Source organism: Pelophylax lessonae (assembly GCF_965119305.1).
Source record: "Pelophylax lessonae genome assembly, chromosome: 6".
Classification (NCBI taxonomy): Eukaryota; Metazoa; Chordata; class Amphibia; order Anura; family Ranidae; genus Pelophylax; species Pelophylax lessonae.
Window position 1 is genome coordinate 9,612,488 of NC_138773.1, and position 15,819 is coordinate 9,628,306.

Genomic DNA, 15,819 nt, shown 5'->3' on the forward strand with positions numbered 1-15,819 from the left:
AACCACTTGCCATCTGGGCCAATTCCCTTATAATGTATATGTAAAAATCTGTGTTTTTTTGCTATAAAATTACTAGAACCCTTAACCCCTTCCCGACCACCCGCCACCTTTTTACTGCAGCAGGGTACATCGGTCGCGTGCGGGAAGCTAGGGGGGGTCAGGCAGTGGGGAATCCAATACACGGGTCAGGCGGCTCCGATTGTCACCTGACACCCACAATCGCTCCCGGGTGAGAGAGAAGAACGGTCAGCTGTTGTAAACACAGCCAACCGTCCTTCTCGCTGAAATTATCACAGAGCTCCTGTGATCCTTTTATATAGGATCACATGTCTCTATGGTCATTTCAGAAGCCACGCCCCCCCCCCCTCCCACAGTTAGAATGACTCCCCTAGGCTCACATTTAACCCCTTGATCACTCACAATGTTAACCCCTTCCCTGCCAGTGCCATTATTACAGTAACAGTGCATATTTTTAGCACTGATTACTGTAGTAATGTCACTGGTACCCCTAAAAGTGTCATAAATGTCAGTTAGGGTTCCGATCTGTCCGCCGCAATGTCGCAGTCCCGCAACAAATCGCAGATCGCCGCCATTACTAGTAAAACAAAAAATAAAATAATGACAAATATTTCCCGTAGTTAGTAGACGTGATAACTTTTGCCCAAACCAATCAAAATACGCTTATTGCGATTTTTTTTACCAAAAATATGTAGCATAAAACAAATTGGCCTAAAATGTTTAAAAATTTAGATTTTTAATTATTTTTTTTTTTTTTGAGAATGTCATATAGCAGAATGTGAGAAATATAGTTTTTTTTTTTTTTTTTTTTCAAAATTGTTGCTTTTTTTTTGTTTATAGCGCAAAAAATAAAAATCGCACAGGTGATCAAATACCACCAAAAGAAAGCTCTGTTTGAGGGAAAAAAGGACATCAATTTTATTTGGGCACAGGGTCGCACGACCGTGCAATTGTCTGGTAAAGTAACACAGTGCCGAATCAGGAAGGGGACAAATCCTTCCAGTCTTAAAGTGGTTAAACATTATACATAATTACATTATATATATATCTATATATATATATATGTATATATATATATATATATATATATATATATATATATATATATATATATATATGTATATATATATATATATATATATATATATATATATATATATATATATATATATATATATATATATATATATATATATATTCTTTTAGCTGGACCCTAGGGAATAAAATGGCAGTCCTTGCAATTTTTTATGTCACTCACACGGTATTTGCACAGCAATTTTTCAAACGCAATTTTTTGGGGAAAAAAAAACACTTTCATAAATTAAAAAGAACAAAACACTAAAGTTAGCAAATTGTTGTATAATGTTAAAGATGATATACTGAGTAGATACCTAACATGTCACACTTTAAAATTACACACACACTTGTGAAAAGGCGCTTAGGTTACAATTGAATATTTTTACAGGTTACCAGTTTAGAGTTACAGAGGAGATCTTCTGCTCTCCCTCTATCGTTTGTGACAATACCTCACATGTGGTTTGAATATGTGGGTGCAACCTATGTATGCATTCGCTTCTGAGTGCGAGCATGAGGGGACGGTGGCACTTTTTTTTTTTTTTTTTTATTGTTTATTTTGTTTTTTTATTTTTACACTTTTCATTATTTTATTTTTTTTATCACTTTTATTCCTATTACAAGGAATGCAAACATCCCTTGTAACAGGAATAGGGCATGACAGGTCCTCTGTACAGAGAGATCTGTGGCCTATAAGTCCCCACATCTCTCCTCTAGGCTGGAAAGCTTGAGATAGAAAAAAAAATGATCTCAAGCTTCCCAGCAAAAAAAAAAAAAAACAGCAGTGTTTACATTTGTTGGCACCGGAAGTGATGACATGATGATGCTTCGGGCCTCCAAGGGTCATTGAGATGACCGGGGACCATCTGGTCTCCGGTCAGCTCCATGGTAAACCATGGCCAATGTTTTCATTCTCCGGCATGCCGATTGCAAGGGTGAGCCAGGAGAAGCATCGGAGGGGGGACGTCCACTCCTGCTGCCTGTAAAAGTAATCAAGCAGCTAAACAGCCACTATGATAGCTTTTAAATTGCATGGAATTGCCCACTGAAAAAAAAAATATCTGGATAATTCCTGCAGCGGCACCCATCATTCAGATATCCCCACTTAAAGCCCAGGATGGCATATGACGGCCTCCTGGCAGGAAGTGGTTAATCCTTTTACTTCCCCTTATAAACATTAACATCTCTGTGCTTCTCTATGCAGAAGACCATGGCTGGTGGGAGGGGAAAAGGGGGGTCTGGTAGGGGGCTGTACATGGCTTCCTAAAAAAAACTCACAGCCCCCTACACCCCTGCCTCAGTACTCCACTCAAGAGTGCTTAGTCTTGATCCCCCCTCTCTCTCTCATCCCCCTATCTCTCTCTATCTTTGATCCCTCCTCTCTCTCTCATGCCCCCTCTCTCTTTCACCCCCCTCTCTCTCTAGAAAAAAGTCAGAACATCTTCATGCAGAGGATATCGAGGACCATCCGTTCCCCGTTCCCCATCTCCTCCATTATGAAAAAAAGTCAGGATGTCTTCCTGCAGAGGAGACAAGAGGAACATTCGTTCCCCCATCTCGTCCGTTTTGAATGATCCCAAAAGCAACAATGACTTTGTCCCTTCTGGTTTCAGAGCTGCCATTCCCTATCTGTTACAGCCAGGAAAGCAGCTAATCAAGCACAGTCTGTGTTTGATCAGCTGCCCTGGAGGGCAGGGGAGACATCAAGGGTCTAACAGACCCCTGATGTCTCCATAAAGAGTACCTATTACTGCCCAAAGATGCCTTGTTTGCTTCCTTGTGACAGCAATAATGTTAAATAAAATAAAAAACTAATTAAAAGTGTAAAAAAAAATGGAAAAAAAATAAAAAAACAAAGTTAAAAGTACCTACATCCCCTGTTCATACATGTGAATGCAAAAGTGCACATACTGTAGGTCTGACATGCATATGTAAACAGTGATTGCACCACACATGTGGGATATTGCCGTAAACATTGGACTGAGAGAAGTTCTAGTTCCAGAATTCATGATTAACTCCAAACTGATAACTTGTGAAGGCTTAAAGCATAAAGCATCGCCTATGGACAAGTTTAGGGACCGTAGTTTGTTGACATGTCACGGGCCTGCACAGGTTTAAATCTTGACATGTTAGGTATCTATTTATTCAGCACAGCATTATCTTTTATATTTTATCAAAAAATGTGTATTATATTGTGTCGGTGTGCACTAAAATTCATTAAAGTGTATTTTTCAGATATACTCTACAATACTGAATGATATTTGTTGTCTAAACCGCTGACAACAAAAGTGAGTACACCCCTGAGTGAAAATGTCCAAACTGGGCCCAAAGTGTCAATATTTTGTGTGGCCACCATTATTTCCCAGCACTACCTAAACCCTCTTGGGCATGGAGTTCACCAGAGCTTCACAGGTTGCCACTGGAGTCCTCTTCCACTCCTCCATTATGACATCACAGAGCTGGTGGACGTTAGAGACCTTGCGCTACTCCACCATCTGTTTGAGGATGTCCCGCAGATGCTCAATAGGGTTTAGGTCTGGAGAAATTCTTGGCCAGTCCATCACCTTTACTCTCAGCTTCTTTAGCAAGGCAGTGGTCGTCTTGGAGGTGTGTTTGGGGTCTTTATTATGTTGAAATACTGCCCTGTGGCCCAGTCTCCGAAGGGAGGGGATCATGCTCTGCTTCATTATGTCACAGTACATGTTGGCATTCATGGTTCCCTCAATGAACTGTAGCTTCCCAGTGCCGGCAGCACTCATGCAGTCCCAGACCATGACACTCCCACCACCATGCTTGACTGTAGGCAAGACACACTTGTCTTTGTGCTCTTCACCTGGTTTCCGCCACACACGCTTGACACCATCTAAACCAAATAAGTTTATCTTGGTCTCATCAGACCACAGGACATGGTTCCAGTAATCCATGTCCTTAGTCTGCTTGTCTTCAGCAAACTGTTTGTGGGCTTTCTTGTGCATCATCTTTAGATGAGTCTTCCTTCTGGGGACGACAGCCATGCAGAACAATTTGATGCAGTGTGACCCCCATCCCTTCAACCTCTGCATAAATGCTGGCAGCACTCATACGTCTATTTCCCAAAGACAACCTATGGGTATGATGCTGAGCACGTGCACTCAACTTCTTTGGTCGACCATGGCGAGGCCTGATCAGAGTGGAACCTGTCCTGTTAAACCACTGTATGGTCTTGGACACTGGCTGCAGCTCAGTTTCAGGGTTTTGGCAATCTTCATATAGCCTAGGCCATCTTTATGTAGAGCAACAATTATTTTTTTCAGATCCTCAGAGAGTTCTTTGCCGTGAGGTGCTATGTTGAACTACCAGTGACCAGTATGAGAAAATGAAAGCGATAACACCAAATTTATCACACCCGCTCCCCATTCACAACTGAGACCTTGTAACACTAATGAGTCACATGACACCAGGGAGGGAAAATGGCTAATTGGTCCCAATTTGGACATTGACATTGGACTGTTGCCAGCGGTTTAGACATTAATGGCTGTGTGTTGAGTTATTTTGAGGGGACAGTAAATTTACACTGTTATACAAGCTGTACACTCACTACTTTACATTGTAGCAAAGTGTCATTTCTTCAGTGTTGTCACATGAAAAGGTAGAATAAAATATTTACAAAAATGTGAGGGGTGTACTTACTTTTGTGAGATACTGTATATAAGCAAAGGAAGAACTATATTGTTTATTGTAATTGTGAGGGATAGTGAGGTAATTGGCGCTGCCTGCAACTGTATGTGATATATGAAATGTGACTATAACAGTCTGGTTACCATAATTCATATACAGAAATCCAAATAATATATGGCTGATGTGGATAGGAACCACATAGATGATAGGAATATATAAAGTGTACTCAATATCAATTACTTTAGTGATGTTTTTATCCTGTAAAAAGTTCATTTCAGCACTTGTTTCCTAACAGTAGCGATGGTCTGAACTGCTCTGGATTCGGTTTAAGCGGGGTCCAGCAGACTTCAAAGAAATTTGTATGCCGAACCTGAACCCCATTGAAATCAATTGAAGCCAAATCTGTCAAATCAAAAAAAGTACATTTTCTGGGCTAATAGGCAAGGGGGTGTAAAAAAAAATTATTTGGAGGAAAACAGTCCCGGGAAATAAAAATGCTCAATTCCTTTAAATAACATGCTTGGGGTGTCCTAATCCTGCCTGTGAAGGAGCCCAACAATGTGCTGCAGCAGTGCTGACATTTACAAAGGAAATAGGTTTGAAAATTTCTGGCAAATGACATTTCATTGACAACTTCTTAGAACCAAGAGAAAAAAATGATGCAGTTTAAATTGCCAGCAAATGATATTTCATTGCCAGCTTCTTAGAACTCAGAAAAACAATGATACAGTTTAAATTGCCAGCAAATTTTTATTGCTAGCTTCTTAGAACCAAGAAAAAAAAAAAAAAAAAAAAACATTTTCATAACCTTTGGAGGAGTCTTTGTGTGTGTGTGTTTTTTTTTTTTTTTTTAAGAAGCTAGCAATGAAATGTCATTTGCTGGCAATTTAAACTGTATCATTGTTTTTCTTGGTTCTAAGAAGCTGGCAATGAAATATCATTTGCTGGCAATTTAAACTGTATCATTATTTATTTTATTGTTTTTTCCTTTGTAAACGTTACTTTTGCTGTAGCACATATTAAGGCAAGAATAAAAAAAAAACGGAATTTTTGTAAAATCTTACCTGTAAAATTCCTTTCTCTGAGTCCTCCGACAGTCGCCGCCTCCTCTAAGTCATCACTGTTGGGTATTGTCTTCCTATCCGTAGAAATAGCTAGGCATATAGACTTAGTCCAAAGACAAAAGGCATTCGCATATACACACCCATGGGGGCTGTCCCATCTGGTCAATACCCCCCCCTGCATCACCACTCCCAACTCAGTTTGGTAACATAGCAGTAAGGAATAAGAACCCCAAAAGAGGGGCGGGGGCTGCGACTGTTGGAGGACTCAGAGAAAGGAATTTTACAGGTAAGATTTTACAAAAATTCAGTTTTCTCTTACGTCCTCCGACAGTCGCCGCCTCCTCTAAGTCATCACTGTTGGGATGTCCCAAAGCAGTATAGACATGAGGGGTGGGAGACGAAACCGTAGAAAAGGCAACGCAGTACCCACATCAGAGAAAGGAATCTTACATGCACCGTAAGAAAACCAACTGGGCAACAGAAACAAAACAATGCTCAACAAGAGCAACAGCCCAGGAAAGCAAATGCCAACAGCCAGGGACCCAGAAAAAATTCAAGGGTCCATCATGGCACTGCCGCACTGAGAACTTTGCAGCCAAAAGAAGCATCAGCTGATGCCAGAACGTCTACTTTGTAGAATTTGGGAAAAGTGTGCACCGACGACCAAGTCGCCGCCTTTCACACCTGGGCCACCGAGGCCCGATGCCAATAGGCCCAGGATGCACTCAAAGACCTGGTAGAGTGCACCTTAACAGGGAAGGGCGGAACCCGTTCCTTCAAGGCGTAAGCCTGCTCAATGGTCTGTCTGATCCATTTGGCAATAGTTGCTGCGGATGCAGCCATGCCCTTCCGAGATCCCTCAGGAAGGACAAAGAGGGAATCCGTCTTCTGAAAGGATTCCGTAGACAACAGGTAAACCCTAATCGCCCTGACAACATCCAAGGAATGCAAGGCAATCTCCTTCGGATGTTTAGGCTTCGTACAAAGCGAAGGCAGGTCAATGTCCTCATTAAGGTGAAATTCAGAGATTACCTTGGGAAGGAAGGATGGGGGTGGTCTCAAAACCACCTTATCCTTGTGAATTATCAAGTAAGGGGAGCGGCAAGACAACGCCGCCAGCTCCGACACTCTGCGAGCCGAAGTGATCGCCACCAGAAAAGAAACCTTTTTTCGACAGCAGAGGCAACGATATCTCCCTGATGTTTTCAAAGGGAGCACGCTGTAACGCGGACAGAACCAAGTTCAAGTCCCATGGAGGTAAAGGCTCTTTCCTGGGAGGAGCCAAATGTCGCACACCTTGAATGAAGGTGCGCACCAAGGAATGAGACGCCACTGGGCGTTGGAAAAGGACAGCCAGTGCAGACACCTGGCCCTTTATTGTGGCCAGCGCCAGGCGCTGATCCACTCCAGACTGGAGGAAAGCCAAGATTCTCGACACCGAGTAAGAACGAGGGGAGAACCCCCTGGACTCACACCAGGCGAAATAGGCTTTCCAGGTACGGTAATAGATCTTACCAGAGGAGGATTTCCTAGCCTTGATTAGGGTAGGGATAACCTCAGGGGATAGACCCTTGTCCTTCAAGATCTGGGTCTCAACAGCCAGGCCGTTAAAGCCAGCGACTGTAAAGCAGGATGGAAGATCGGACCTTGAGACAGGAGATCTTCCCGCAGAGGCAGACGCCACGGAGGCGCCACTGCCAGGTGAACAACGTCGGCGTACCAGGACCGGCGAGGCCAGTCCGGCGCCACCACAATCACCAAGTGAGGTTCCGAGACCAATCTGCGAAGGAACCGGGATAGTAACTGAATTGGAGGTAAGGCGTACATCAGACGATACTGATGCCAAGGGGCCACCAACGCATCCGAGGCGGCCGCCCACGGATCGCGCGTTCTTGCCACGAACCTTTCCACCTTTCGATTTAGCCGGGATGCAAACAGATCCACGTCTGGGGATCCCCACCTCGCACACAGCATCTGAAAGACCTCCGGGTGTAGGGACCATTCCCCCTGGTCCAGGGTCTGGCGACTCAGATAGTCGGCCTGCCAATTTTCCACACCCGGAATGTGAACTGCTGAGATCGCCGGGACATGAGTCTCGGCTCAAGACAGGATGTCGGTCACCTCCCGGGCCGCTCGAGCACTCCTGGTGCCCCCCTGGTGGTTGATGTAAGCCACCGCGGTAGCATTGTCCGTCTGTACGCGAACAGGCAGGCCCCGGAGACGGTCCGACCACTGGAAGAGACAGAGTTTTATCGCTCGTAATTCCAGCACATTTATCGGGAGGGAGGACTCTTCCTCCGACCAAGTGCCCTGGGCAGACAGGTTGCCCAGGACTCCACCCCAGCCCGACAGGCTGGCATCCGTGGTAACCACTGTCCACACCAACGGACGGAAGGACTTGCCTTCCGCCACCGACGGGGACTGGATCCACCATAGAAGAGCCAATCTGGTCTGGCGACTGAAGAAGACATCCAGATCCAAGGACTGAGGTAGTCTGTCCCACCTGGCCAGGATCTCCGTCTGGAGAGCCCGCGTGTGGAACTGGGCAAAGGGAATCGCCTCGAAGGCCGACACTATCAACCCCAGGCCCCGCATGCAGGTCCTGAGTGACGAGGACGGATTGTCCCTGAGGGACCTGAGTTCGTCCCGCAAAGTCCTTTTCCTCCGGCAAGAACACCTTTGCCTGAGCAGAATCCAGAACCATCCCCAGATAGGGAAGGCGAAGCGATGGAGACAACGCCGATTTCTGAACGTTGATGGTCCATCCGAACTCCTGGAGCGTCTGTACCGTGATAGACAGATCGCGCACAAGGTCCTGGCTGGCACGCGATCGTCCAGGTACCCCAGGACCGCAATGCCCTGGGCCCGCAGCAGGCCCAGAACCGGCGCCAACACCTTGGTAAACACCCTTGGTGCCGAAGCGAGACTGAAAGGTAACGCCACAAACTGGTAGTGGTCCTCTGCGATAGCAAACCGAAGGTACCGCTGATGACCCTCGAAAATGGGGATGTGCAGGTACGCATCCTTCAGATCTATCGAAGCCAGGAATTCTCCTGGACTCAAGGAGGCCACAACCGAACGGAGAGACTCCATTCGAAACTTCCGAACACGCAAGAAGCGGTTCAGCGCTTTCAGGTCCAGAATAGGACGCACTTTGCCCTCCTTCCTGGGCACAGTGAACAGATTTGAATAAAACCCCCGAAACCTGTCCCGATGAGGCACCGGGACAATCACACCCTGAGCAAGCAGGTCCTGCACTGCTTGATGCAAGTCCTGCAGATGCCCCGGAAGCAGATGGAGATTGGAGGGAAAGAATCTGTTCGCCGGCTGGGAAATGAATTAGATCTTGTAACCTGATTGAACGATTTCCTGAACCCACCTGTCCGATATCCGGAGCAGCCAAGGTTGGAGGGCAGCGAACCCGCCACCGTATAAGAATGGCGGGCTAGAGACTCCAACCGCCGGTCCGTGGGATCCCGGAAAACCGGGGTATCCTCAGTAGGAACCAAGGTAGCCTTGTTCAACATGGCCACGGTGTGATCCACCTGTGGAGGCACACACCATCGTGATTCCGTAGCCAGCGCAAAAGGATAAAGCAATTTGAACCGACTAGATACCAGGAATGGACGTTTTAACGTGCGCCACATCTCATTAACAGTGTAATGGAATTCCGCTGGGCAGGGAAAAACCTGCGCGGACTTGCGGGTCCTGTGCGTCCCAAACGAGGACACAACGCCCGGAGGACAGGGCTCATCCTCTAAATGCAAGGTTTCTTTAACAGAAACAATTAACTCATCCATGGTCACCCTTTCTTCAGGTGACCCTTGGGAGGATGTATCAACACCCTCCAATTCAGCCTCCCCCTCAGACCCCGGGGGGGTCCAAGGATGAGCGGGACCCTGAAAAGGGCACGCTCGCAGCAGCAGCAGCAGCCATATCCCCATCTGAATCAGAAGAGAGAGACAACCTGGGCCTCTTTCTCGCAGCCCGTTCAGACATCAGCATTTCCATATTTGCCACCAAAGTCGCTACTACAGCAGCCAGATCGGGTCGCAGCGGAGCCACAGGAGAACTGGGGCCCCCCACTAAAGCTGGAGGAAACTTGCTTTCCTGAGAATCCATGGCTCAAGTTATCAGAACAAACTACAGTGCACAAAAAGGTGTACTGTCCCCTTTAAAAACGCTGCGGTGTGCGCCGCCCACCGCTACTGCTACAGTGATGAAAGACCCCCAAAGGAGAAAAGAAACTGAGCCAGAAGCGAAATACAGAGGGAAATTGAGAGTGATAACCTGCAGAGCCCGCAGAGCGTTGCTACCAGTGTCCTTGCTGCTGATGGAAAGGAAGTGCTGCTGGAGAGGGCTGGACTATATGCCAGACCCCGGGAAAATGGCTGCCCCATAGGAATGCATTGGAGGCTACGCCAAAATGGCCGCCGACATGCGGCCGGACCGATCATTCCACCGCCCACAAAATGGCGGCGGATGGCGCAAAAATGACATGTATGATCGCCCCAGAGGAGCTATATATGTGTGCCCACAGTAAAGATGGCGGACCACGCAAAAATGCACCGCTGCGGTCGCCGCACAAGCACAAACGTCTGCACCCCCAACATGCACCTAAGGTGACACAGGGACAGGGACCCCCAGGCAACATACCGATCTTCACAAGCGAACCCCGAAGGGATCGCACAGGGAGTCACACAGGCACAGACATGAGGATCACACAGCAACACAGACTGCCACCTCAGACAGAGGCCCCACATAGAAAAGTACTTACCTGTACCAGATGGCGTGGGGAGCCTCCATGCACGGAAAACCTCTGTCCTCATCTGACACTGAGTGCCGTGAGCCAGGGACATGACGCTGCGGCACCGCAGACGAGTCCTGTGAGGTAGCCACCTCACGGCTGCATCCCTGTAGCGAACAGGGATGGATCGTTCGTAATGCCAGGGCGAACCATAGCTGAACGCTCGATGGCGGGCTGGGGGTCCATCTGACCATTTTGCTCTGGAGAACCAGGGCGGCCAGTCCGAATCCCAGCACCGCATGATCCATCTTTATCCAAAGAGAAGACTAACACTAGAAGTGTGACAAAATAAACAGCTAGTAAAGTAAAAGAAAAAACTGACATTTTCAAAGAAAATCAAATAAAAAGATTAGGAAGGCTGAGACTGAAGCCCCAGCACAAGGTAAGCCTGACTATTCCTGACGCTAGGCAGATTAAAACTGAGTTGGGAGTGGTGATGCAGGGGGGGTATTGACCAGATGGGACAGCCCCTTGGGTGTGTATATGCTAATGCCTTTTGTCTTTGGACTAAGTCTATATGCCTAGCTATTCCTACGGATAGGAAGACAATACCCAACAGTGATGACTTAGAGGAGGCGGCGACTGTCGGAGGACGTAAGAGAAATATATGCAGCCCCTTCTCCAAAAAATGCATACCAGAACCTTTGAGTCTGGTGTAGATTTTAAGGGGGTACCTTACACAAAAAGAAAAAAGAAATGTGTGAGGTCCCCCTAAAAATTCATAACAGGCCCTTAATCTGAGCATGTGGCCTGACTGGCCAAGAAAGGACATACACATTATTATTACAGTATACATTATACCCCTACTTATTACTAGAAAAACAAAGTTTTAACCAAGAAATAGACACCAACAAATAAGGAAAAAAAATTCCCCAAAAAGTCTCTCGTAAATCCATCTTCAATCATGTCGTCCAGTGATGCAGATCCAGGAAAGAAAAAAACGCCAAGACACAACCCAAACGTCCACATGTCACCAGCTGAATGACAAGCCTGGAGGATGAAAACTGTTATATACAAAGGGTAAGGTCTCCCGTTGTTGATATCATTGACCAAACATGGACATGACCAAATATGCTCAATGACGTCAATGCTGCTTGTGTTGCGGACCGAACCTTAAGCTCTTCCCTACAGATCAACCTGGAATTTTTAGCACTTAGAAAAAGAGATATTCCAACTAGAATATTTCTGTTATCTGAAATGCAGAAAATAACCATGTGAAGGTATCTCACAATTTCATGAATCAGCTCCATTTTTTAGTTTAGCACATTAAAATATACATCTTACCTCCTAAAAGAGCTGTACGGAATTCTGTTAGGTTTCTTTTTGCGACTTCAGATTTGTTTTCTGTAGGAATGAGGATGAGATGGGAGGACAGACAGTCCAGGGATTTCTGTGTACTCAGGATTCCCTGTCTCACTTCTTCACTAATATCATCCATATCGTCCAACAAGACCACCACCTTCTCTCTGCCTACAGGAACACAGCACAGGGGAATGTTAGTTCATAGTGCTGGCATTTTGGTACTGAACCCAATAAAATCAAAGGGTTTCCAACAAACATGTGCAGAACAGAAAAATGTGTTTTGTTTTAGTTGTTACTAAATTTGTTTCATAGATTTGTTTTGGAATTTGTTTAGTTTAGTTTAGTTTATCAATTTTATAATAAATTGCAATGTTTCAGAATGATTCAAACTCGAACTGGTCTAAAATGTATCGACCGACATGAATTCTGTGTGAAGAAATAGCTGGTTGTTAAGGAGTAGTGATGGGCTGAACACCCCCTGGTTTGGTTCGCACCAGAACACCGCGAACAGAGGAAAAGTTTGTTCAAACAAACAAACTCCATTGAAGCCTATGGGAGTCGAACCTCAAAAATCAAACTACCTCATTTTGAAGGCTTAAACGCAAGTTATTGCCCTAAGAAACATGTATGGGGGCCTGGGTCCTGACCTGGAGAACATGTAGCAATGCAAAAAAAGATTTTAAAAGTGATTGTTTTTAAAGGAGCAGTGATTTACTGGTTTTAATGAGGCTTAAAGTGAAACTATAAAAATGAAAAATTCCTTCAAATATCATGCCTGGGGGGTCCCTTGAATGTGCCTGTAAAGTAGTGCATCTCTACGATGTATGTAGCCTGCTGCAGTTATACTGACATTTTTAAAGGAAAAAATGTAATATACAAATATACATACACATTTCAAAAAGCATGTACTTGTCATACAGGTGCAGAAAAATTGGGCCTTGGTTGTTGCTGGTGCTTGAACACTGTAACCAAGCCCTCGCAGTTACTCTTGCTGGGCGCAGGAATGGGACCTAGTGCTAAGAATTCCATACAAATGTGAAATCTCATGTACTTTTCATACAGGTGCCAAAAATTGGGCCTTTGCTGTTGCTGGTGCCTGAACACTGTAACCGAGCCCTCACAGTTACCCTTGCTGAGCGCTGGGCACAGGACGCAGGGACAGGGCCTGCTGTTAAAAATGACATATGAAACTTAAATTGTATGCACCTGTCATACAGGTGCAGAAAATTAGGCCTTGGGGGTTGGTAATGACCTAAACCAAAATCATTGTTGGAAGCTAGCAGAATAAAGGTTGAGGAATAGTATAGGCAGCATACACAGTCTTCAAGGGATGGCAGACCCCTAGCAAATTCAATCAGTTACATCAGCATCAGGGGCTTGATAGCTGTTGTTGATCCAGGATTCATTTTGATAAAAGTCAGCTGGTCAACAGAGTCTGTGGACAGACACACTCTTTTGTCCGTCACAAAACCTCCAGTAGCACTGAACACTGTTCGGAAAGCACGCTGGAAGCAGGGCAGGCCAGTAGCTCCATTGCACATTGAGCAAGTTCTGGCCAGTGGTCCATCCTCAAGACCCAGTAACCCAGTGGATGTTCAGCTGGAAAGGTCTCCAAGTCTGCTCTTGCGCCCACATAATCATGCCACATATGAAGGAGACGCTGCCGATAGTTACCTAAACCTAACAGCCCTGGGTGCTGCTGAGGACTAAAGAACTGTTTAAAGGCATCGGTCAACTGGCCGCCTTCTCATTTGGCTGAACGAAGCCTCAGAAACACGTCCAGAGAATGTTAACCTCCCAGTGTCTGGAAAAGTGGTACACAATTTTTTTTTCAAGGCCTCCTCAAGATGTTTCATCCTCTGCTCCCTCTGCGAAGGCAGGATGAGCTCTGCAACTTTACCCTTGTAACATGGATCAAGAAGGGTTGCCAACCAGTAATTATCCCTCTCCTTGATAGCACGAATCCTTGGGTCCTTTCGCAGGCTTTGCAGAATCAGGGAGCCCATGCAACGTAAGTTTGAGGAGGCATGAGCTTCTGAGTCCTCTGGGTCAATAAGGATGACATTGTCAGGAGCAACCTCTCCCCAACCACGTACCACTCCTGGGGTTTCTAGGGAATCAAAACCATTGCTTGAAGATTGCTGTATGCTATCCTCTACATCCATGCTGCCACAATCCTCCTCCTCTCCCTCTTCCTCCTGTGTGTTTTGTGTCCCTGCAGGCATTATCTGCATAAAGGGGGCCTTGTGAGGAAAGGAAGTCCTCCTCTTTCTCCCGCTGTTCTGCCTCAAGTTCCCTGTCCATGATTCCATGAAGTGTGTGCTCCAGAAGGTAAACAAGAGGCATAGTGTCACTGATGCATGCATCGTCCCGGCTCACCATCCTTGTGGCCTCCTCAAATGGTGACAGGACCATTTATCAAAAGCCACTGGCTTGGCGAAAAAAAGCCAAGCTCCCCTGAGCCTGTCCTTGTGCCATACTCACACAGGTACTCATTGATTGCCCTCTGCTGCGTGTGCAGATGCTGCAACAATTCCAATGTTGAGTTCCACCTGATGGGCATGTCACAAATTAGGCGGTTGGTGGGCAGACTGAATTCCCGTTGAAGGTCAGATAAGCGAGCACTGGCATTGTATGAACGCCGGAAATGGCCACAGACTTTTCTGGCCTGCCCCAGGAGATCTTGGAAGCCTAGGTATCTGCTCAAACTCTACACCACCAGATTCAGGACATGTGCCAAGCATGAAACATGTGTCAAGTGTCCCTGACGGAGGGCGAAGAGAAGGTTGGTGCCATTGTTGCATACAACCATTCCTGGCTCAAGCTGTCGTGGTGTCAACCATCTCTGAGCCTGCCCCTGCAGAGCTGACAGAATCTCTGGCCCGGAGTGACTCCTATCCCCTAGACAGACCAACTGAAGCAAGGGGTGGCATCTTTTAGCCTAACTGCTTGCGTAGCTACTTGAATGCTTAGGGAGCACTGCTGCTTCAGAGGACAATTGAGCAGAAGAGGACAGGGAGGAAGAAGAGGAGGAGGAGGTGGTGGTGGAGTAGCCAGATGTGGCAGAACAAGCACCAGTTTTTGGAGGCATGGTGGCAAAACAAGCTGCAACACTGAACAGTTAACCAATGCACCGTGAAATAAATGTAACGTCCTTGTCAATGCCTGCTGGACCAAGAGTCAGCATTAATGTGAAGCATCCTGCTGACTGCTCTCTTCCATGATGCCAAAGCACTACCTTCCACATAAAGGTAGATAGCCGGAATGGCCTTACGCGAAAAGAAATGCCCTTTTGCTACCTGCCACTGTGGTACAGCACATTCCACGAATTCACGAAAGGGAGTCTACCAGATGAAAAGGCAGCAATTGTAATGCTAGCAATTTGGCCAAGATAGCATTAAGACGCTGAGCATGTGGATGGCTGGGACAGTATTTCTTTCTAGGGTTCAGCAACTAGGGTAGTGAAATTTGCCAAATCAAGCGGTGGTGTACTGCTAGCAGAATGGGTTTAAGTCTCTGTGGCACTCATTGCTTTACCATCTTCCCTCTCAATGCAGGTATTTGAGAAGACATGAGGTATAGGGTTACAGATTCCAGATGAGGAGCAAGGTGCAGTATGCTTGTTTTGATCATGTGGCTCTTTCAGGTGCTGTTGCCAACGCACTGCATGGCAGGTCGTCATATGCCTTGTCAAGCATGTGGTGCCCAAGCGGCTGGTGTTTTGGCCACGTTTGATCCACTTCAGACAGATGTTGAAAACAACAAAGCTGCGGTCTACTGCACATGTGCTGAAAAAAGCCCACACTAATGAATTATAAGAGAAAATGAACTACCCAACAAGTGCCATCATCCAAAATTGAGAGAAAAAAGAAATTGTGGAGAGCTGTGGGCTAAAAA

The 15,819-nt window shown here is 46.1% G+C and overlaps 1 protein-coding gene across 1 annotated transcript in view; it reads right to left on the bottom strand.

Annotated features, from left to right (window-relative positions):
• The window catches only part of LOC309557612 (uncharacterized protein), a gene marked incomplete at both ends in the record, with an annotated part of 90,130 nt that extends 78,072 nt beyond the window's left edge, over positions 1 to 12,058 (bottom strand). The window contains 2 exons of the mRNA XM_082260403.1: positions 11,733 to 11,812; positions 11,905 to 12,058. Coding sequence (XP_082116529.1) covers positions 11,733 to 11,812; positions 11,905 to 12,058 — 234 coding nt within the window. The remainder of the gene's footprint in view (positions 1 to 11,732; positions 11,813 to 11,904) is intronic.
• Between the last annotated feature and the right edge of the window lie 3,761 nt (positions 12,059 to 15,819).